The sequence below is a fragment of the Hyla sarda genome, chromosome 9 (assembly GCF_029499605.1).
Source record: "Hyla sarda isolate aHylSar1 chromosome 9, aHylSar1.hap1, whole genome shotgun sequence".
Classification (NCBI taxonomy): domain Eukaryota; kingdom Metazoa; phylum Chordata; class Amphibia; order Anura; family Hylidae; genus Hyla; species Hyla sarda.
Genome location: NC_079197.1, coordinates 127,114,707 through 127,137,870, shown reverse-complemented (window position 1 = coordinate 127,137,870; position 23,164 = coordinate 127,114,707). Strand labels below are relative to the sequence as shown.

The window sequence follows — 23,164 nt, the reverse complement described above, 5'->3', positions numbered from 1 at the left end:
AAAAATATGCTTCTTTCTATTTAATTTTCCACTTTGAAGAAATGACCACTAGGGGTCTCCCTACCAGTCCTGGCAGCAAGCATTTCAGACTCATGCTGGAGTCCTAAACACTACGAGCTGCTAGTCTGCTTTGTTCACAAAGGAAAACACTCAGAGCTGCCAGCCTGCTTTGTTCACAGCCTGTTTGGCTGTGAACAAAGCAGGCTGGCAGCTCTGAGTGTTTAGGACTCCAGCATGAGTCAGAAAGGCTTGCTGACAGAACTGATCGGGAAAAATACAATAGAAAGAAGAATATTTTTCATTAACATGCTATTGGAAAGATATTCAACATTCATTAATCTAAAATATATCAAAAGTTTATTTGATGAGAGGTACCCTTTAATTTTTAACATGCACAAAGAAAAGATAACAACAAAATAGCAGTGTACAAACAATATTGCATCAATAGATAACATAAGGCGTAAAGCTCAAAAACCTAAGGACCTTAATGTAAGAAAAATAACCTTTGGGAACCAAATAAAAATAGAATAAAGTTGACTGGGACACTTTAATGCAAGTTCTGTTTACTTTATATGATGTGTAATTGAATACAATCTTCAGCATCCAAGAAAGACAATTATTTTTGACAGATAATAGAATTAAATATTTTAATTGTCTTATTTTATATATGCTGAATTCTGTTGTGATGTAGTGTTTTTTTTTATGTTTTCTCCTGTGGCTCTTACTGTATGATGCATGTTTGTATGTGTTTATTTCATGTTTTCATATTACTTATTCATATACTGCCAATAAATACTGTATCTACCTACTAACTAATATACTAGCAGCGGCCCCATTCACTTTTATGGCCCAAATGTAGTCAAATAATGACTAAACGTACTGTTACAGTACAGTACATGTACAGTATCTCACATACGAGGCTCCACCCCTCACATACTTGTACATATTTTATTATATCTTTTAATGTGACAACACGGAAGTAATGACACTCTGCTACAATGAAGGGTATGTTCCCACTGGGGGTTCTCCAGCCTGGCGGCCGCTAAAAGTCCTTCGGCTGTAGGACCACGCAGCACTGTGCCATCACCATTGACGGCTATGCAGTGGACTTCCACTCAAAGAATGAACATGTACTTTCTTTGCGCTGAATAAGTGGAATTGTCTGCCGCTGAAATTCCTCAGTTTGAATGGGTCTCGCGGAAGACCCATTCACACTGATGGTAATGTTCACTGCGCGGAATTCCACTTGTGGAATTCCGCTTACGGAATTCTGAGGGAATTCCGCAGTGTGAACTTACCCTAAAGTAGTGAGTGCACAGCCTGTAAAACAGTGTATAATGTTAAGTGTCTCCAAAATAATTCTATAGAACAAAAAGTCCCAGCACTCACCAAGTTGCAAGCCAATTTGCATTTATTGTACACAGGGAAACAGGACGCGTTTCGGCAAAGCCTTCCTCTGCTGTCAGACAGCAGAGGAAGGCTTTGCCGAAACGCGTCCTGTTGCCATGTGTACAATAAATGCAAATTGGCTTGCAACTTGGTGAGTGCTGGGACTTTTTGTTCTATATGCTTGTATTTTCCACCTGCACCACCCACCACAGAAGTGCCAACTCTTTTTCCTATACTCCAAAATAATTCAACACACAGCCAATAATGTCTTAACCCTGGCAACAAAAGTGAGTACACCAAGGGAAAATGTCGAAATTGGGTCCTTTTAGCCATTTTTCCTCCCAATACCATGTGACTTATTAGTGTTACAAGGTCTCAGGTGTTAATGGGGAGCAGATATCTTAAATTTGGTGTTATCACTCTTACACTCTCTTTTACTGGTCACTGGAAGTTCAACATGGCTCATCATGGCAAAGAAACTTCTGAGGATATGAAAAAAAGAAATGTTGCTCTACATAAAGATGGCCTAGGCTATAAAAAGATTACCAAGACCCTGAAACTTAGCTGCAGCACAGTGGCCAACACCGTACAGCAGTTAACAGGACAAGTTCCACCCTGAACAGGCCTCGCCATGGTGGATCAAAGAAGTTAAGTGCACATGTTTAGAATCAAATCCAACGGCTTGCTAATGTCTGAAATAGCTAAAATGAGTAGATGGCTTTAATCAGTTTCCTGATTGGCAGTTTGAGATTTAAAGGAGTATTCCAGTGCAGGAACATTTATCACCAATCCGAAGGACAAGTGTTTCTGCACTGGAGCACTCCTTTAAATGAAAGGAGAGTTATTATTCCACTTGTTTAGAATAATAACTTGTTTGTTTAACCTCTTAAAGAGTACCTGTCACCAAACTAAACTTTTAATAGATTGTTCCTTATGTTATTATAAGACACTTTGCTATTTACTTGCTGTTAAAATTCACAACCTTTATATGTTTTTAATGTGATTGAAAAAACGGGCACTAGGTGGCTCTGTTCTGTTCCCTGCACAAGTCAAACAGTTAGTTTGGTCTCCACTTGGACTGGCAGAAGCGCAAACTCAGGAAGTGCGTGCGGGGCATGGTGAGGCACAGCTCTTGCAGGCTTCCGTGACAGCGCGCCTGCTGGGCAATGCACAGGAGCTCATACAATGTGAGCAAGGGGAAAGGTATGATACAGAGCTTTTTAACCCGTTAAGGACATATGGCGTACGAGTATGAAAAAGTGTGCCTCCAGCAATTGCATAATTACAACCCCCAGCATGCACAAACTACCAAAGGGCATGCTGGGAGTTGTAGTAGTGTGCCTCCAGCTGTTGCAGAACTACAAGTCCCAGCATGCCCTTCGGCTGTAAGTGCATGCTGAGAGTTGTAGTTTTGCAACAGCTCAAGGCACACTGGTTGCGAATCACTGAGTTTGTTCCCTCTCAGTGTTTCGCAACCAGTGTGCCTCCAGCTGTTGCAAACAACAACTCCCAGCATGTACTGATAGACCCTAGAAATGAAGAAGGAGTCCAGCACTGCAGTGAAGGCATCTTTATTGTGTGAGGAGCAAGCATTAAAAGCACACTAGTCAGACATGTTTCAAGCGCGAACGCTCTTCCTCGGTGACATCAGTGTGAGCACAGGTGAGCCATTATATACCCAATTCAAAGGGTGGGGCAAGGTGAAACAACGCCCATGTACCTGACATCACACTGATAGACAGGGATCGAGGTATACAGGTAAAATGCACATGCAGGATACAAAATACAAAAGAAGTATATATATAAAAGTGTATCAAAATACATAAATAAAATGTATAATACCACATACCAAAAAGGCTAAAAACTAACAAAGGGTAACAGGACTAACAGGACAAAATATGGGAAATTAATAATGAAACAACAGTTCCCGTCGGATATTTAACCCTGTGGGACTGCGTGTTCCTAAAGTGAACTGCCAGAAAGCTTCTCTGTCAGCTAATTTTTTCCTGATACATCCTCCTCTAATGTTAGATTTAACAAGTTCAATAGCATAGATGGTAAAGCCACTCGTATTACCATGATGCACAGTTTGAAAGTGAGCAGATGCAGCTGATCTGTGTCTGCTCGATGTAGTGGTACTGTCATTCAAATGCTCTAACGCTCTGGTTTTTAACTTTCTGGTTGTGTAACCCACATACTTAAGTTGACAGAGTGAGCATTCTATGATGTACACCACATTGGTATAATTACAATTAATATATGACTTTATGGAAAAAGTCCTTGTGCCGTCGGCAGAGGTGAAAGTTTTTGTGGGTTTTGCATAATTACAAGTGCGGCATATTCTCTGTCCGCACTTGAAAAAACCCTTTTGGGCTAACCAGTGTGAGTGACTGGATCTTTCACTCACCACCACACTTGGCGATAGCTGATCACCAAGTGTGGGGGCTCTTTTGGACACTACTTGGCATCCCTCACTCAGAAGGGATGATAGCGTTTCATCCCTCCTGAGGAAGTGAAGGTGTCTATTAATAATTTGTTTGATGTTATTGAAATAGGGTGAATAAGTGAGTGCCACAATGGGTTTTTTACTTTGTTTTGTTGGTGCGTGTTGTGGATTAACAAGAGCACTTCTATCCTTGTTGGCTACAATACCTTCAGCCCTATTTAAGGTATGATGGGAATAACCCCTATTAGACAACCTTTAAATCCTCGGCCTGAGATTTGTATGTGGTCATATCGGAGCAATTTCTCTTGAGTCTAGTGAACTCCCCTACTGGTATGGATCTGGTGGTGTGTAATGGATGAAAACCCATTGTGGCACTCACTTATTCACCCTATTTCAATAACATCAAACAAATTATTAATAGACACCTTCACTTCCTCAGGAGGGATGAAACGCTATCATCCCTTCTGAGTGAGGGATGCCAAGTAGTGTCCAAAAGAGCCCCCACACTTGGTGATCAGCTATCGCCAAGTGTGGTGGTGAGTGAAAGATCCAGTCACTCACACTGGTTAGCCCAAAAGGGTTTTTTCAAGTGCGGACAGAGAATATGCCGCACTTGTAATTATGCAAAACCCACAAAAACTTTCACCTCTGCCGACGGCACAAGGACTTTTTCCATAAAGTCATATATTAATTGTAATTATACCAATGTGGTGTACATCATAGAATGCTCACTCTGTCAACTTAAGTATGTGGGTTACACAACCAGAAAGTTAAAAACCAGAGCGTTAGAGCATTTGAATGACAGTACCACTACATCGAGCAGACACAGATCAGCTGCATCTGCTCACTTTCAAACTGTGCATCATGGTAATACGAGTGGCTTTACCATCTATGCTATTGAACTTGTTAAATCTAACATTAGAGGAGGATGTATCAGGAAAAAATTAGCTGACAGAGAAGCTTTCTGGCAGTTCACTTTAGGAACACGCAGTCCCACAGGGTTAAATATCCGACGGGAACTGTTGTTTCATTATTAATTTCCCATATTTTGTCCTGTTAGTCCTGTTACCCTTTGTTAGTTTTTAGCCTTTTTGGTATGTGGTATTATACACTTTATTTATGTATTTTGATACACTTTTATATATATACTTCTTTTGTATTTTGTATCCTGCATGTGCATTTTACCTGTATACCTCGATCCCTGTCTATCAGTGTGATGTCAGGTACATGGGCGTTGTTTCACCTTGCCCCACCCTTTGAATTGGGTATATAATGGCTCACCTGTGCTCACACTGATGTCACCGAGGAAGAGCGTTCGCGCTTGAAACATGTCTGACTAGTGTGCTTTTAATGCTTGCTCCTCACACAATAAAGCTGCCTTCACTGCAGTGCTGGACTCCTTCTTCATTTCTAGTATCCGGGGCGCCTGGCCGGGCACCGGTCCGTGCATAGCACGACACGGGAGGTGAGCTGGACTCTCTTCATTCCTTTACTGATAGACCCTACATGCTGGGAGTTGTAGTTTTGCAACAGCTGGAGGAACACTGGTTGCGAAACACCGAGTTAAGTAACAAACTCTCAGTCTTTTGTAACCAATGTGCCTCAAGCTGTTGCATAATTACAATTCCCAGCATGTATGGTCTGTCAGTGCATGCTGGGAGTTGTAGTCTTGCAACTGCTGAAGGTTTTTTTTTTACACATGATGTTGTTGCCCCAAAGACCCTCAAAATTTGTAACACAATTTCTTCCGAGTACGGAAATACCCCATATTTGGACGCAAAGTGTTCTACAGCTGCACAACAAGGGTCAGGAGTGAGAGCGCACCATGTACATTTGAGGTCTAAATTGGTGATCTGCACAGGGGTGGCTGTTTTTACAACCGTTCTGACTAGAGCTGAGCGAAATTACAGTAATTTGATTCATCACGAACTTCTCAGCTTGGCAGTTGCTGACTTTATCCTGCATAAATTTAGTTCAGCTTTCAGGTATAGTTTGCAAAATGGGGTCACATGTGGGGGTCCATTGTTCTGACACCACGGGGGGCTTTGTAAACGCACATTCCAAGCAAATTCTCTCTCCAAAAGCTCAATGGCACTCCTTCTCTTCTGAGCATTGTAGTGCACCCACAGAGCACTTTACATCCACAAATAGGGTATTTCCATACTCAGAAGAAATGGAGTTACACATTTCGGGAGGCTTTTTCTCCTATTACCCCTTGTTAAAATGGAAAATTTGGGGGAAAAACTGTATTTTAGTAAAAAAAAATCTAATTTTCACGTCCAACTTTAGTGGAAATTTGTCAAACACCTGTCGGGTGTAAAGGCTCACTGTACCTCTTGTTATGTTCCTTGAGGGGTATAGTTTCCAAAGCAGTATGCCATGTTGTTGTTTTTTTTTTTTTTGCTGTTCTGGCACCATGGGTGCTTCCCAAATGTGACATGCCCCCAAAAAAACATTTCAGCAAAATTTGCTTTTGAAAAGCCAAATGTAACTCCTTCTCTTCTGAGCATTGTAGTGCGCCAGCAGTGCACTTGACATCCACACATGGGGTATTTCCATATACAGAAAAGATGGGGTTACAAATTTTGGGGGGCATTTTCTCCCGTTACCCCTTATAAAAATGTAAAATTTGGGGAAACATCAGCATTTTTGTGAAAAAAAATATTCATTTACACATCCAACTTTAACGAAAAATCGTCAAACACCTGTGGGGTGTTAAGGCTCACTGTACCCCTTGTTATGTTCCTTGAGGGGTGTAGTTTCCAAAATAGTATGCCATGTTGTTGTTGTTTTTTTGCTGTTCTGGTACCATAGGGGCTTCCTAAATGTCACATGCCCCTCAAAACCCATTTCAGAAAAACTCACTCTCCAAAATCCCATTGTCGCTCCTTCCCTTCTGAGCCCTCTAGTGCGCCCGCAGAACACTTTACATACACATATGAGGTATTTCCTTACTCGACAGAAATTGGGTTACAAATTAAGCTTTTTGTTTTTTCTCCTTTCATCCCTTGCAAAAATTCAAAAACTGGGTCTACAAGAACATGCCAGTGTAAAAAATGGAGATTTTGAATTTTCTCCTTCACTTTGCTGTTATTCCTGTGAAACACATAAAGGGTTAACAAACTTTCTAAATGTCATTTTGTATATTTTGAGGAGTGCAGTTTTTATAATGGGGTAATTTATGGGGTATTTCTAATATAAAGGCCCTTCAAATCCCTTTAAAAACTAATCTGGTCCTTGAAAAATTCTGACTTTGAACATTTTGTGAAAAAATTGCTGCTGAATTTTGAAGCCCTCTGGTGTCTTCCAAAAGTAAAAAAGTCATCAATTTTATGATGCAAACATAAAGTAGACATATTGTATATGTGAATCAATATACAATTTATTTGGTATGTTTATTTTCCTTACAAGCAGAGAGCTTCAAAGTTAGAAAAAAAACGAAATTTTCAAATTTTTCATGAAATTTGGGAATTTTTCAAGTATTGACTAAAATTTACCACTATGTTAAAGTAGAATATGTCAGGAAAAAACTATTTCGGAATCAAATTCATAAGTTAAAGAATCCCAGAGTTATTAATGCTTAAAATGACAGTGGTCTGATGTGCAAAAAATGCTCTGGTTCTTAATGTGAAAATAGGCTTGGTCCTTAAGGGGTTAAAGCTCGGAAATTATTTTTTTAAGGGCAGGAGGGGTGTTAGGAGTAGTTAGTGAATATAATCTGAGTTAGTTTCGAAAATATGGTTTGATGACAAGTACTCTTTAAGGAGTGGGCCATTTTTCATTTTTGCACTTTTGTTTTTTCCTCCTCACCTTCTAAAAATCATAACCCTTTCAATTATCCACCTACAGGCCCATATGAGGGATTGTTTTTTGTGCCACCAATTTTACTTTGTAAGGACATCAATCATTTCACCACAAAATCTACAGCAAAACCATAAAAAAAAAATATTTGTGGGGCAAAAAAAAAAAAAGCCATTTTGTAAGTTTTGGGGGCTTCCCATTCTATGCAGACTTTTTGATCGCTTTTTATAAATTTTTTGGGTGTATACAAAGTGACCAAAAATATGAAATTTTGGACTTTGGTATTTTTTTTACGTAAACGCCATTGACCGTGCGGTTTAATTAACATTATATTGTTATAGAACAGACATTTGTGCATGCAGCGATACCACATATGTTTACTTTTATCATGTTTACATATTTTTATATTGAATTTGGGAAAAGGGGGTGATTCAAACTTTTAATAAGGAAGGGATTAATGGGTGTTTTTTAAAACTTTTATTAAACTCTTTTTTTTACACTTTATTAGTCCCCTTATGGGACTTTTAGGAGGAATCATTAGATTCCTCATACAGATCAATGTAGTTCCATAGAACCACATTGATCTGTGTGCTCTGCGCTCAATTGATAAAGCCTGTTTCAGGCTACATATTTAGGCTACATATTTAGGTTAGGTATTTCCTGAGCTATGCTCGTTAAGAACTCCATTTCTGTTATGCTCCAGCTCGCAATGGAGATGGGGAGCCGGCTCTCCCAGCCCTCCTTTCATATCAATATTTACTCCCCAGCCCACCCCCTTCCTGCAGGGGGAAGGGAGCGCTCTGCTCTTCGCTACATCTGTCCACCCGACTGTAGATAGGCAGCGGTCCTTCCTCCCCCATCTCCACCTACAGCTCTCAGGCAGGCCGGGCAGTTAAAGGGGTATTCCAGGCAAAAACTTTTTTTTATATATCAACTGGCTCCCGAAAGTTAAACAGATTTGTAAATTACTTCTATTAAAAAATCTTAATCCTTCCAATAGTTATTAGCTTCTGAAGTTGAGTTGTTGTTTTCTGTCTAACTGCTCAATGATGATGTCATGTCCCGGGAGCTGTGCATGATGGGAGAATATCCCCATAGGAACTGCACAGCTCCCGGGACGTGACATCATCATTGAGCAGTTAGACAGAAAACAACAACTCAACTTCAGAAGCTAATAACTATTGGAAGGATTAAGATTTTTTTAATAGAAGTAATTTACAAATCTGTTTAACTTTCTGGAGCCAGTTGATATATAAAAAAAAGTTTTGGCCTGGAATACCCCTTTAATATTAACGAGACAGGGGAGCTGAGACACCTCCATTTCAAACTAGAGAGCAATAGAAATTGAATTCGTAACAGAAAAAACTCTGGAAATACTTCACCTAAATATATACCGTATTTTTCGCCCTATAGGACGCACCGACATATAAGACGCACCCAATTTTAAAGGTCCAAAATCTCGAAAAAAAGATTCTGAACCCAACAGTGATCTTCAACCTGCGGACGTCCAGATGTTGCAAAACTACAACTCCCAGCATGCCCGGACAGCCGTTGGCTGTCCGGGCATGCTGGGAGTTGTAGTTTTGCAGCATCTGGAGGTCCGCAGGTTGAAGACCACTGGATAGGAGGTAATACTCACGTGTCCCCGCCGCTCCGGACCCGTCATCGCTCGTCACCGCTGCACTGGATGTAGCTCCATCGCTGTCGCCGCGTCCCCGTGGTGTCCCCAACGCTCCGGACGTCTTCTTCCCCGGGATCCACGCTCTCCGTCGCCGTCATCACGTCACCGTCATCACGTCGCTACGCACGCCACTCTATTGGATGACGGGACGGCGTGCGTGACGACGTAATGACATCGAAGGAGAGCGCCGGCCATGCAGGGGATCCCGGCACGGAGCAGAGACCGAGGAGGCAGTTAAGGTCCCTCCCGGTGCAGCCGGGTTAGTGTCACTTTCGCTTCAGACGCGGCGGTCAGCTTTGATCACCGTGTCTGAAGGGTTAATACAGGGCATCACCGCGATCGGTGATGTCCTGTATTAGCCGCAGGTCCCGGCCGTTAATGGCCGCAGGGACCGCCGCGATAGGTGTGTATTCGCCGTATAAGACACACCAACTTACCCCCCCCCCCCCCCCCAGTTTTGTGGAAGAAAAAGTGCGTCTTATACGGCGAAAAATACGGTAAGTAAGCCTTCTTTTTACAGCTATTCGTCTGCACTATAACCCAATATATTGGGTATAATGCAGGTGAACTAGCTGTCAGTTTCTCTTTAAACTGAGATTTGGATAAATGATATTAGCCACAGGAATGGATTCATAGTATGTAAGGTACAGTCCGCGTCCGGACTAAAGTGTGCTGTGGATGTAACACTGCTCAGCATGTACTTTGTATCCTGAACAAAAAAATGAAAGAATGAATAAAATGAAGAAATACTAAGACAAACGTCTAAACTATGATTTTTTTAATACATTACCGCACTTGTGTGATCAGTATGCTGTAAGCTACGAGTCTTATCCTCTTGGATTGTATAGTAAGTTGTATAGTATGTGACAGCAGAAGGCAGGGGACTATGCAGCTCATAGATTTTAACTAGTCTGTTGTGTAGGAAAAAAATGTTTGCCTGTGTGACTGGGCATTAGGCCAAATTTCACAATGAATGTACTAAAAAAAATAGCTTCAATAACTACGGATCTATCATCTATCATTATTGTTGCCATTAACAAATGTTTTGATGAACTTTGACAGAACAGTCATTTTGAAGATACTGCTTTTATATCCAACCAGTCACATAAAGGGTATTTATGTTGTTTACCCATATGGTTAAAGGGGTGGTCCAGGGAAAACCTTTTTTTTACATATCAACTGGCTCCAGAAAGTTAAACAGATTTGTAAATTACTTCTATTAAGAAATCTTAATCCTTTCAGTACTTATGAGCTGCTTATGAGTTGTTCTTTTCTGTCTAGGTGCTCTCTGATGACACCTGTCTCGGGAACTGTCCAGAGTAGAAGCAAATCCTCATAGCAAACCTCTTCTACTCAGTTCCCGAGAAAAGCAGAGATGTCAGCAGAGAGTACTGTTGCCAGACAGAAAACAACAACTCAACTTCAGCAGCTGATAATTATTGAAAGGATTAAGATTTTTTTAATAGAAGTAATTTACAAATCTGTTTAACTTTCTGGAGCCAGTTGATATAAAAAAAAAAGTTTTTTTTCCTGGATAACCCCTTTAACATTCTCTCTTATTAAAGTATATGTCCCCATATAGATAAAGTTCAGCACCTTTTTAATAAACTTTTGGCATAACTGTATGGTAAGGTTTACAGCAATCTGACATTTCTGTGTGGATACATTACTTTTTGTCAATGAGTGTATATCTATCCTAAGAATAAAAATTGAGAAAACATAAATAAATACAGATCATAGGGGTCGTCATAGAGGTACAGAATCTCACATAAGTGAGTCCACCCCTCATGTAATTATATTATTTTATCTTTTCATGTGATAACACTGGAAAAAATTACACTCAGTTACAATGTAAAGTAGTGAGTGCACAGCCTGTATAACAGTGTTTAATGTTGTGTCCCCTCAAAATAACTCTACACAGCCAATAATGTCTAAACCTTGGCAACAAAAGTGAGTACACCCCTAAGTAGAAATGTCCAAATTGGGCCCAATTAGCCATTTTCCATCCACGGTGCCATATGTGTTACAATGTCTATGGTGTGAATCGGAGGCATGTGTTTAAAATCTGGTGTTATCGTTCTCACACTCTCCAATACTGATCACTGGAAGTTCTAGATGGCACCACACAGCAAAGAATTCTCTGAGGCTCTGCAAAAAATAAACTTTGCTCTACATAAAAATGGTCTAGACTATAAGAAGATTGCCAAGACCCTGAAACTGAGCTGCAGCACGGTCCGCAAGACCATACAGCAATTTCACAGGACAGGTCCTACTCAGAATAGGACAGACATGGTCTATTAAAGAAGTTGGGTGCACGAATTCAGCATTTTTACGTCTTCAGAAAATAGACGTATGAGTGCTGCCAGCTTTGCTTCAAAGGTCAAAGGGTCAGCCTGTCAGTGCTCAGACCATACCCCACACACTGTATCAAATTGTTTTGCATAGCTGTCATCCCAGAAGGAACCTTCTTTTAAAGATGATGCACAAGAAAGCTAGCAAACAGTTTACTGATGACAAGCAGACTAAGAACATGGATTTCTGGAACCATCCAATGAGACCAAGATAAACTTATGTGGTTCAAATAGTGTCAAGCCTGTTTCACAGAACCACATTGATCTGTGTGCTCTGCGCTCGATTGATAAAGCCTGGTCCTGCCAGGCTTTATTATTCACATGTAGAAAGAAGGTGAGAAGTTCAGCTCGCTGACCAGAAAAATAAAACGTAACCTTTACTGTGGATGGTTAAAATCCATGAGGACAAGAAAAACTAAATAGTGAATAAAAACATCGTGCCGACGCATTTCGGGCTGCAGATGAGCCCTTAATCATGGCAGTGCGGTATGTTTCCAATATGGTCTTTCATATATAAACGGGCACTGTCCGCTTATGCACTGCAATGATTAAGGGCTCATCTGCAGCCCGAAACGCGGTAAAGGTTACACAGTAAAGGTTACGTTTTATTTTTCTGGTCAGCGAGCTGAACTCACCTTCTTTCTACATGTCATTAACGGGAAGCGGCCCGTGTGTTCGTGCTCCAGACTGCTCTCTCCCTACGAAGCCCAGGACTACATTACGGTGTGGTGAGTGAGCTGAGTTGCCCCTTGGCATTTCCTACTTTATTATTCACAGCGCAGCAGCCAGCACTGAAGGAGAGGTTAGCCCTCCGGCTACCTCAGAAGTGGATTCCCCACTGGACCACCAGGGATGGTTTAAATGTCCCTTTAGGGCAATCGCCATTAACGCCAGCCCTCAGCTTCAAGAATCAGCTGAGGGCCAGCTGGTATGGCGCGGGCTCGAGTCAGCAGCCCGCAACATACACCGATTGCCGTCCTTAGACAGCAACTCACTATTTTACATTGTAGCAGAGGGTCATTTCTTCAGTGCTATCACATGAAGAGATAAAAGATTTACAAAAACGTATGTCCTAAAGTGATATGTTTTAGGCTAGAAATTGGTGGAAAAAAATATCCATTAGGAATAACAAATCTTTATGCTATACACAATATCCAACATTTAGACATTTTTCCATTTTCTCTCTTGGAATATTAAGAAATAACATGTTTGTGTAATATCTCCACATGAAATGTAAGGCATCTGTTCAGAGCTTCGAAGGTGAGAACTAGACAATATGTTCTATGTACTTTGCCAAATGCCCTCAACCTAAGCTTTGATGAATGATCTTAGTAATGTGTACCCCTTCCCCCTAACATATGTATTTGTCCACAAGACATGACAAGAAATAATATGGCTACATTTTTACTAACCTTCTTTTTCCAGACAGGGTTTCTTCATTGTCCGTATTGACCTTGAACATTTTCTTGTTGATATATGTATCTCCTCCATTGCGTACTGACCTTGACACTCTATGCTTTGAAGTGCCACATAATTTATTAACCTGAAAAAAATTAAGAAATATATATAGAGATAAATTGTGCAGCACGATAGATATGTCAGTATACAAGTTCCTTTTAACACTGTGTTACAAATACTGATATAACATTTGGTGTTATCTAGTGTACTGAGTATTAAGTGAAATTTCACGTATCAGCATAAAAATTATATATGATACCGTATATACTCGAGTATAAGCCGAGTTTTTCAGCACGATTTTTCGTGCTGAAAACGCCCCCCTCGGCTTATACTTGAGTGAACTCTCCGCCTGTCAATCCCTTCTCAGTGGTCTTCAACCTGTGGACCTCCAGATGGTGCAAAACTACAACTCCCAGCATGCCCGGACAGCCATCGGCTGTCCGGGCATGCTTGGTGTTGTAGTTTTGAAACCTCTGGAGGTCCGCAGGTTGAAGACCACTGATTAAGGGATTGACAGGCGGTGATGATGAAGGGGGGGGGATGATGACGGGGGTCTGGATGATTACATGGGGGGATGATGTATTTCCCACCCTAGGCTTATAATCGAGTCAATAACTTTTCCTGGGTTTTTGGGGTGAAATTAGGGGCCTCGGCTTATATTCGGGTTGGCTTATACTCGAGTATATACGGTATATGTTTTTGGTAGTGGTTGTGGTGTCCCAGCACCAGGAGCTGTCTTGCGGTTTTGGTCTAAGGCAGCTTGGCAGCACAAGGTGTTGGGCCCACTAGAATGCTGATAACAACAGATAATATATTTTTATAAATTCATTTTTTTATTCTTGAATGTACATCTGTTTTCCTGTTACTGTACCTTTAGGAGTGCTACCCATGAGAGCCTGCAGAGAACCCCATGAGATCCTGCCTGCCAATGAGACCCCAAAAGTCTCCCCTGTATAATGAGGTGCAGGGGAGAAGTTAGTCAGTCTAGTTCCAACAAGGCTCCTGAGCAACAGATTAGCTCAGGTGTGCTGTATGTCATGTGCTCTGAGGAGAGGCCTACTGCAAATCTAATCTCAACTAGTCATCCTGCAAGCATTACTCGCAATGAGGAAAGTCATGCCTCTGCAGAACGTTCTTAAGTACCTTGGCAGGACCCTAGCAACCAGGATTTAATCTAGAGTCTCAAATCGGTATAATTCTGTCTGGCGAAAGCACCACAAGTCTCAGCAAGGCAAAAGGGTTTCCAAGAGGTTACGCTGCACTCTCACACCAAGCTGTTTGTGTATTACTATCTGCACCAGCTCAGTAAAGACAGTTAACCATAACCTGACATCGGTGTGTTCATTTACTAGGTATTACTTACTTAGATCCACAGTCAGGTTCCAGAGATACCTGTTGTATTAGCCAGCACTGCTTATCTGGAAATGGCTGGTTTTGCACAATGGAGGTGGCACCCAGCATACCAAGCTACCTTTCTATCCCCTCTGCTCCGATACGTGGGTAAACCAGCGTTTAGTTTCCCTTTAATGTGGCTGTCCCCTTAAAATAACTCAACACACAGCCATTGATGTCTAAACCTTGGTAACAAAAGTGAGTACACCCCTAAGTGGAAATATTCAAAGTGGGCCCAAAGTGGAACCTGTCCTATGAAACCGCTGTATGGTCTTGCTCTTCATGATGCAGCTCAGTTTCAGGGTCTTGACAATCTTCTTATAGCCTTGGCCATCTTTATGTAGCGTAGCATTTTCATTTTCAGATCTTCAGAGTTCTTTGCCATGAGGTGCCATCTTGAACCTCCAGTGACCAGTATTAGAGAGTGTGAGAGTGATAACTCCAAATGTAAGACACCTGCTCCCCCCTCACACCTGAGATCTTGTTACACTAAAGAGTCACATGACATCGGGAAGGTAAAATGGTGAATAGTTATGCAGGCTGTGCATTCACTACTTTACATTGTGTCATTTCTACAGTATAATAAACTATTCACAAAAATGTGAGAGGTGGACTCACTTATGTGAGATACTGTACGTATATAAGGGAGTTGTCTTATGTGCAATCTTCCTTCATATTTTAAAGACAAATAGTTCAACCATTACAGCTCCCATTACAGGTCCTGTTGCTGCACCTGTTACAATAATGTGAGGGGTGTCCTCACTTATGTAAACTACAGTATTAAAGGAGTTCTGTAGTGAAAAATAACTAAATAACTTATCCCCTATCCGAAGGAGGTATAGTTCGCTGGGACCCCCCCTGCGATCTCCTGAACAGGGCGCCGGCAGTCTCCCGGAAGCGGCCGCTCCGACCCCCGCAGGAAGCCGTGGCCGACACACCCCCTCCATGTATCTCTATGGGATACATGGAGGGGGCGTGTTGGCCAGTGCTCCGTGCGGGGGTAGGCATGCTTCCTTCCAGCAGACTGCTGGAGCCCCGTTCAAGAGATTGCGGGGGGGTCCCAGCGCTCGGACCTCCCGCCATCTATAACTTATCCCCCATTATTATATCGGTCTTCTAAAACTAATACTCCCAGCAGCCAAATTTATAATAAATATTGTAGTCCTAGATTTGCTACTTACACTCTGCCCTCTGTACGGCAACTCCTATGGTGTAAAATGATTCAGCATTGTAAATTTGCCTGCTGGGAGTAGTAGTTTTAGAAGACGGACAGCCACTGTGGATCCAACAGAAAAATAAGTAGTGATGAGAGGATTTGTCCATATTCAAATTTGCGATATTTTGTGAATATATAGACGAATATTCGTCCTATATTCGTTATATTCGCATATTCGTTATATTCGCATGATCGCGTATTTGAGGAAGACACCAGTGAGGGGGTGGGCAATTTTACTATTGGTTGCTAGGGATGTTGTTGATAACCTCTGACAAGTGTATTTGCATCATTCTAATTGGCCCACAAGTGAAAAGAAATATGCAAATATGCGGGAAAAAACGAATATTCGCAATTTCGAATATATAGTGAATATATTCTCAATATTCACAAATTCGTGATAAAAATTCGAATACATAGCGAATATTCGCGCCCAACACTAAAAATTAGTCTAAGTCCTATCTTTATAGTTTTAATTCCGTATGAATATCGAAATACACTTCTGGATTCGCCCCAAAAACTGCAGTGGCAGTATTTTTGAAAAAATGCCAGAAAAAAGCTGTGTGGAAAACTAGCCAGTAACTGGTAGAGAGAAGTCCAATCTTGTGGCCAGCAGAGGTCGCTGTTACACAACCGTTCAGAAATTTCTTTTTAACCCTTTACTTCTTGTAACCTGCAGAGGCCTCTTTTGTAACAGGCCCAGATGATTGTGATATGACAAACTGCTGAGGCTGTAACCTAATAGAACTCCGCTATTCATCTTGTGTTGGTTCTTTTGGGAGTCACAGATTAATCTATCTTTCCTGCAGATCTTACATCCATGAATATAAATGCGCTGGTTACATACAGAGGAACAGCATGGAATGCTATTAGCCCGGTACTGTTGGTGGCACAAGCGCTGTCATTGCTAGATGACATTATTCACTGCAGTCTGCACTTCAGTCCAGTTCCCATACATTATCATATCATTCATGATTATTAACTCAGAAGGGAGAGACTGTGTAATAGGTGAAGTTGTTGAAATGTGATTAAATTAAAAAGTGGAGGCGAAGTATGGAGAATACCGCGCTAAAGTCAGATATTAATGGGGAGACGCGACTCCCATATAATAGGCCAAACAATAGAACTACAAGAATCAATGTGCTGAGACACCAGGGGGAACAATGCTCCCATCGCGGTCCCTGCAGCCTAAATAATATGACCCAACAATAGACTTAATGAAATTTCATATCCACCCATTGTTGTTACAGTGTCTTGTCAGTCATTTTCTAAAATAATACTATGTTAAACATTTTTACCAATCTGCTTGTATTCTGATTAATTTGCCTATTGTATACCAAGCCAGCCTGGAAAGGTAGCAGTCAGATAACACCTTCCACCATAAATTAATGGCAACCAAGGCTAATATTAGGGTCTATTCACATGGCGGAATTCCACCTCAAATTAAAGCCCATAGACATCTATTGGATTCTGCACTCCCATCCACACTTCTGAATTTCCGCTTGTGGAATTCCAGAAGCGGAAATTCAGAAGTGTGGATGGGAGTGCGGAATCCCATAGAAGTCTATGGGCTTTAATTTGAGGAGGAATTCCGCAAGCGCAAATTCCCAAGTGTGAATGGGAGTGCGGAATCCCATAGAAGTCTATGGGCTTTAAAGGGGTTCTCCACCATAAGGTGATTTTAGTACGTACCTGGCAGACAGTAATGGACATGCTTAGGAAGGATCTGCGCTTGTCTTGGGGCTAAATGGCTATGTTGTGAGATTACCATAACACTGTGGCTAGCTTTTTATGAACTGGTATTTCCTGTATGAGTTTTCTTTTTTTGACTACAAATCCCATAATTCCCTTTTCCTCCCTCCCACACATCAGCCACCCCACCCATTGAAACATAAATGAGCTGCATCCATTCAAAAGACCTGTGGTTTTCAATCAGGGTGCCTACGACTGTTGCATTAGTTGCAGATTGATCCCTCCACCCATTGAAGCAGACAGGCTCCCTGTCATCAGCTGACTAGTGATGTCAGGTCTCAGCCGCATTGCAAGCTGGGAGACAACAGTCATTTTGTATGCTGATAAAAATAAATAATGGGGTGAAAATCACATAAGAATTGTGAGAAAACCGTCACACACAGGTACAGACACTATATTATGAACTACACTAACTTTACAGCCCCTGTAGCATAGTCACATAAAAAAAAATCCTGGAATACCCCTTTAATTTGATGTTGTGTTCTCCCTCCCAAAAATGAAATAATTAGTGCAGAATAGAAAATATTATACTATTTGCAGGACATAAGGGGAAGTTATCACTGTATAAATCAAGTTATTTTTCCTTTTGTTTGCCAGTGCTGAAATCACGTGTAGTTGTGCCAAATCTATCAAAAAGACACACGTTCTTCATGTTATAAAGAGCACAGATCTAAAAAGGTTAAAGGGGTTATCCAGGAAAAAACTTTTGTATATAAATCAACTGGCTCCAGAAAGTAAATTCTTTCAGTACTTATGAGCTGCTGAAGTTGAGTTGTTCTTTTCTGTGTAAGTGCTCTCTGATGACACGTGTCTCGGGAACTGTCCAGAGTAGAAGCAAATGCCCATAGCAAACCTCTTCTACTCTGCGCATTTTCTGAGACAAGCAGAGATGTCTGCAGAGAGCATTGTTGCCAGATAGAAAGAACAACTCAACTTCAGCAGCTGATAATTATTGGAAGGATTAAGATTTCTTAATAGAAGTAAGTTACAAACCTGTTTAAGTTTCTGGAGCCAGTTGATATAAAAAAAATTTTTTTCCTTGAATACCCCTTTAAAAAGTATGCTCTAAGCTGAAGAGACGATTGTGCTAAATTTTTTGACAAATTTAAACTTTTACATTTGATCATTTAGCGACCACTCCAAAAGTCAAAGTGAAATTGTCTTGATACTAAGGAGTTTTGATAAAATAACTTAAAGGTGTACTCCAGTGGAAAACTAATTTTTTTGTCATATCATCTGGCTCCAGAAAGTTAAACAGATTTGTAAATTTCTTCTTTAAAAAAAAAAAAATAATAATCTTCATCCTTCCAGTACTTATCAGCTGCTGTATGCTACACATGAAGTTCTTTTCTTTTTGAATTTATTTTCGTTCTGACCACATTGCTCTCTGCTGACACCTCAGTCCATGTCAGGAACTGTCCAGAGCAGGAGCAAATCCCCATAGCAAACCTATCCTGCTCTGGACAGTTCCTGACATGGACAGAGGTGTCAGCAGAAAGCACTGTGGTCAGACAGAAAAAAAATTCAAAAAAGAAAGAACTTCCTCTGGAGCATACAGCAGCTGATAAGTACTGAAAGGATTACGATTTTTAAACAGAAGTCATTTACAAATCTGTTTAACTTTCTGGCACCAGTTGATTTGAAAAAAAATTGTTTCCCACTGGAGTACCCCTTTAAGTGGTGTGGAAGTGAAAAGGTCATAACATTCTTGTGCACATTGCCATTTGTCCCATTGGGCCTCATTTACTAAGAGTGTCGGAAATTTACTAGTGGGAAATGTTGTCTCAGACTTGCAGGATTCCTCTCTATTTACTATTGGGAACATTTTGTGTCCAGCTTTTTCTAGGTGGATATTTCCAGCCATTTATCCACAGGATTTTCTGTGAATTCAATAATAAATCGGTCGGGTTGTGAAACCACGCCCCCTTTGCAACAGACCACGCCCCCTTTCCAGTTTTTCACAGAGCAATGTCAGGTATGTCGGATTTTCCAGGCGCACACTGTCGCACACTGGCGCAGACATGTCGCAGACACTCTGGGACAAAATATCCCGTCAAAAACTGGTCGGTTTCAGCTTAGTAAACGAGGTCCAATGTATACAAATAAGCTGTGTTAATATAATGATAAATTCCCCCTATAATTAATAATATATTATATATGTAGCATTTATAACAACACCCCATTCACTATGATGAAGAGCAATGGCAGGCTATGTGTTCTGTCAGCTCTACTCCGAGATTTCTGTGAGAAGAAGCTGATGGAACATTATAGTCCCATTTACAGGAATATGGAAAGAAAAGAAAAAAACTCCAACTTCGGCGCTGTTCCACTAAAGCACTGTTCCGTTTTTCTAATCAAGTAAAACCATATTTATTGCACCAAATAAGTTTTACAGGCACATCAGAGGCAAGACACGTTTCGGGTCACTGCGTACCCTTTCTCAATTGCAGATTGACCCGAAACGCGTCTTGCCTCTGATGTGCCTGTAAAACTTATTTGGTGCAATAAATATGGTTTTACTTGATTAGAAAAACGGAACAGTGCTTTACTGGAACAGCGCCGAAGTTGGAGTTTTTTTTTTTTTGTTCTTTTCATGAACCTTTGTCTCTGGACCCGCTGATTCGATGTCCAGCAATCACTCCTCTGGCCTGCAGTTCCTTGGTTCCCCGACATATGGGGTGATATGAGGTGACACAGGTGAGAGTCCACTTTTAGACTGCCACCATCCTCTTATACTCGCAGGGTTACACGAGGCGCTGCCCTCTTTTCTTCTTTTTATCCTCTCCATTTACAGGAAGGCCATCAGCTTTGCTTGCATGAATTAGAACAGTGGTCTCCAAACTGTGGCCCTCCAGATGTTGCAAAACTACAACTCCCAGCATGCCCGGACAGCCGTTGGCTGTCCGGGCATGCTGGGAGTTGTAGTTTTGCAACATCTGGAGGGCCGCAGTTTGGAGACCCCTGAATTAGAAGCTGACAGAAGCTGAAGGGGTACAGTGCTTGTAGGAACGCCATATACTATTTATTCCGGGAATCGGTAGGGGGTCTTGGTTCACCGGTCCCCACCAATAATACCTTATGACAGGTCTCACTGACTTGTCAGAAGAGGTTTAGAGGTGCACATATCCTTTAGACTTTGTTGTTTTAAGTCGATGCCCCTAATGTCAATAGAAGCTGCGGACAGACACATATTTCACCATGTTATCTCAACAGAGAAAATGTAGCATAATCCGGAACCCAATCTAATCAATGGGCGACTATAAGAGATGAGTGGATCTCCAAAGCTCATTTCAGGTCCAATTTACTCCAATCTGCTGTCAGATTTGATTCAGATTCCAACTTGAAAATGCCCACACAGAAACAGGGACTCCTTTCAACTTAAAGGGGTACTCCGGTGAAAACCTTTTTTCTTTTCAATCAACTGGTGGCAGAAAGTTAAACATATTTGTAAATTACTTCTAATAAAAAATCTTAATCCTTCCAGTACTAATTAGCAGCTGAATGCTACAGAGGAAATTCCTTTCTATTTGGAACACTGATGACATCACAAACACAGTGCTCTCTGCTGACATCTCTGTCCATTTTAGCAACCATGCATAGCAGATGTATGCTAAGGGCAGCATGGTGGCTCAGTGGTTAGCACTGCTGCCTTGCAGTGCAGGGGACTTGGGTTCAAATCCCACTAAGGACAACAATAAATAAAGAGTTATTATTATTATAATAACGTCAGCAGAGAGAACTGTGCTCGTGATGTCATCAGAGAGCATTCCAAAAAGAAAAGAATTTCCTCTGTAGTATTCAGCAGCTAGTAAGTACAGGAAGGATTAAGATTTTTTAATAGAAGTAATTTACAAATATGTTTAACTTTCTGCCACCAGTTGATTTAAAAGAAAAAAGGTTTTCACAGGAGTACCCCTTTAACACTATGGCTACTTCCCGCTTTTCTGACTACCTCCTATGGCTGCATACAGGTAGAAGCTGGCCAGAAAACTGACCCCTTTATGTTCTTTTAGGCAACAAGGCAAAACTATTTTAAGGGTGTGTTCACATGTACAGGTTTATAATTACAAATGCTGAATAAAAATCCAGGAACAAATCATAAATGGAGGAAATGTATAAAGGAAAGACTGAGACTCCAAATTTTTCATTCATAGGCTCAGGCTTTATACTCACCTGCTCTGATCCCCCTCCACATCCATCCCAACAGTGCCTGGTCCCAGCTGAGCATCTCAATGAACAGAAAGCACCCCTCAGCCAGTCACCAGCCATAGCAGTGACACACGTCAGCCATCTCTCAGAGGAGAGCAGAGCAGATCTGAGCAGAAACAATGGCTCACAGCTCACAAATGTAATAATCAACGAAAATGTATATCTATTAAGCTTTGTAAAATTAATATAATAAAAATGCAAATACACAATTGGTGCAGAAGAAGTAAAAAAAATAATAATAATAAATCACTCCTACTCCACACTAATGCATTTTACAAACCAGATGGTAATTACATCTTTACCCACTAGAGGGCGCTCAGCACACAAGTACAGCACTACACTCATCCATAACTTCATAAAGGAGATCACTTTCATGAGTCATCAAGTTTTTATTCAATATGTTACTATAATACGGCCAAGTCTAAAGTTCCACAGACAAGTCAATGCGCCCTGGAAAGTGACTGAAAATCGTCCTGTTATCTCTGAAGCAGATGGTTCCACTTACACATTCCAAGCATTTCTAATAATGATACCTAATATAAATTGTTACTTTATACTAATAATGTAATATACTAAATGTAACATGAAATCACGTGTTATAGGTATCGGCAGCTCCACTCAGGAGTTAACAAAATGCAATAATATACCATATATATCCGAAGGTTGCGTGCACACAGGACTGAAATGCTGTGGATAGGCGCTTTCTTAGTTTAAAAGATAGCAATTATTCATCTGTTGATTTATGTTTGTGTTTTATTAATCGTAATATGTTTTTTTTTTTTTTTTTTATAATAAACATTTAAATAACTTTTTTTTTTTTATTCAGGTCACAACTCTCCAATGGATCAAGCCACTTTTTCGGGTGCTGCCACACAATTTTACCAACACTTGCGCCACATTAATAAATTAAACACAGTTGGCTTGAAACCAAGAAAAAACAAACCGAGATTAATAATAAATTCCCACCGTTGTGATAATTTCGGTGTAGATTTGTTGTAGAATTCCCACTGTGGAGGTGTGCCCTGTGCACAAGGTAGATTCTTTACTCTGTATACCGGGGACTTGTAGTGTTTTGAAAAAATATTTATCCAAATGTCTTTTTTTTTTTTTTTTTTTTTTTAAGTTGTTTTTTTTTCTAAACTTTTTGGAGTAAGCAGCATGAATGAATGAATGAACCCTTCCTTTCAGGTGTCAACAGTTCAGGCTGGTGGAGATAGTAAAATGGTGTGGGAACGTTTTCTTGGTGCGGTCTGGTTCTTCTGATACCCATGGATGGGTGTACGGACAGTAGAGCTTATATAAGCATTATAGATGACCAAGTCCATCCCTTCATAGCAGAAGGACACTGTAAGCAGGACAATGCATCAAGGGCGTTATAATTTGTGTTGCTCACGAATATTGGAAATTAAAATTTTAATCTTGAATATCGCATATTTGCGAATTCACGAATACAGCACTATATATTCGCAATT

The 23,164-nt window shown here is 40.8% G+C and overlaps 1 protein-coding gene across 1 annotated transcript in view; it reads right to left on the bottom strand.

Annotated features, from left to right (window-relative positions):
• The window catches only part of GPC3 (glypican 3), a 534,194-nt gene that overhangs the window by 238,434 nt on the left and 272,596 nt on the right, over window positions 1-23,164 (bottom strand). The window contains exon 4 of the mRNA XM_056538460.1: window positions 13,081-13,211. Within this exon, the coding sequence (XP_056394435.1) occupies window positions 13,081-13,211 (131 nt within the window). The remainder of the gene's footprint in view (window positions 1-13,080; window positions 13,212-23,164) is intronic.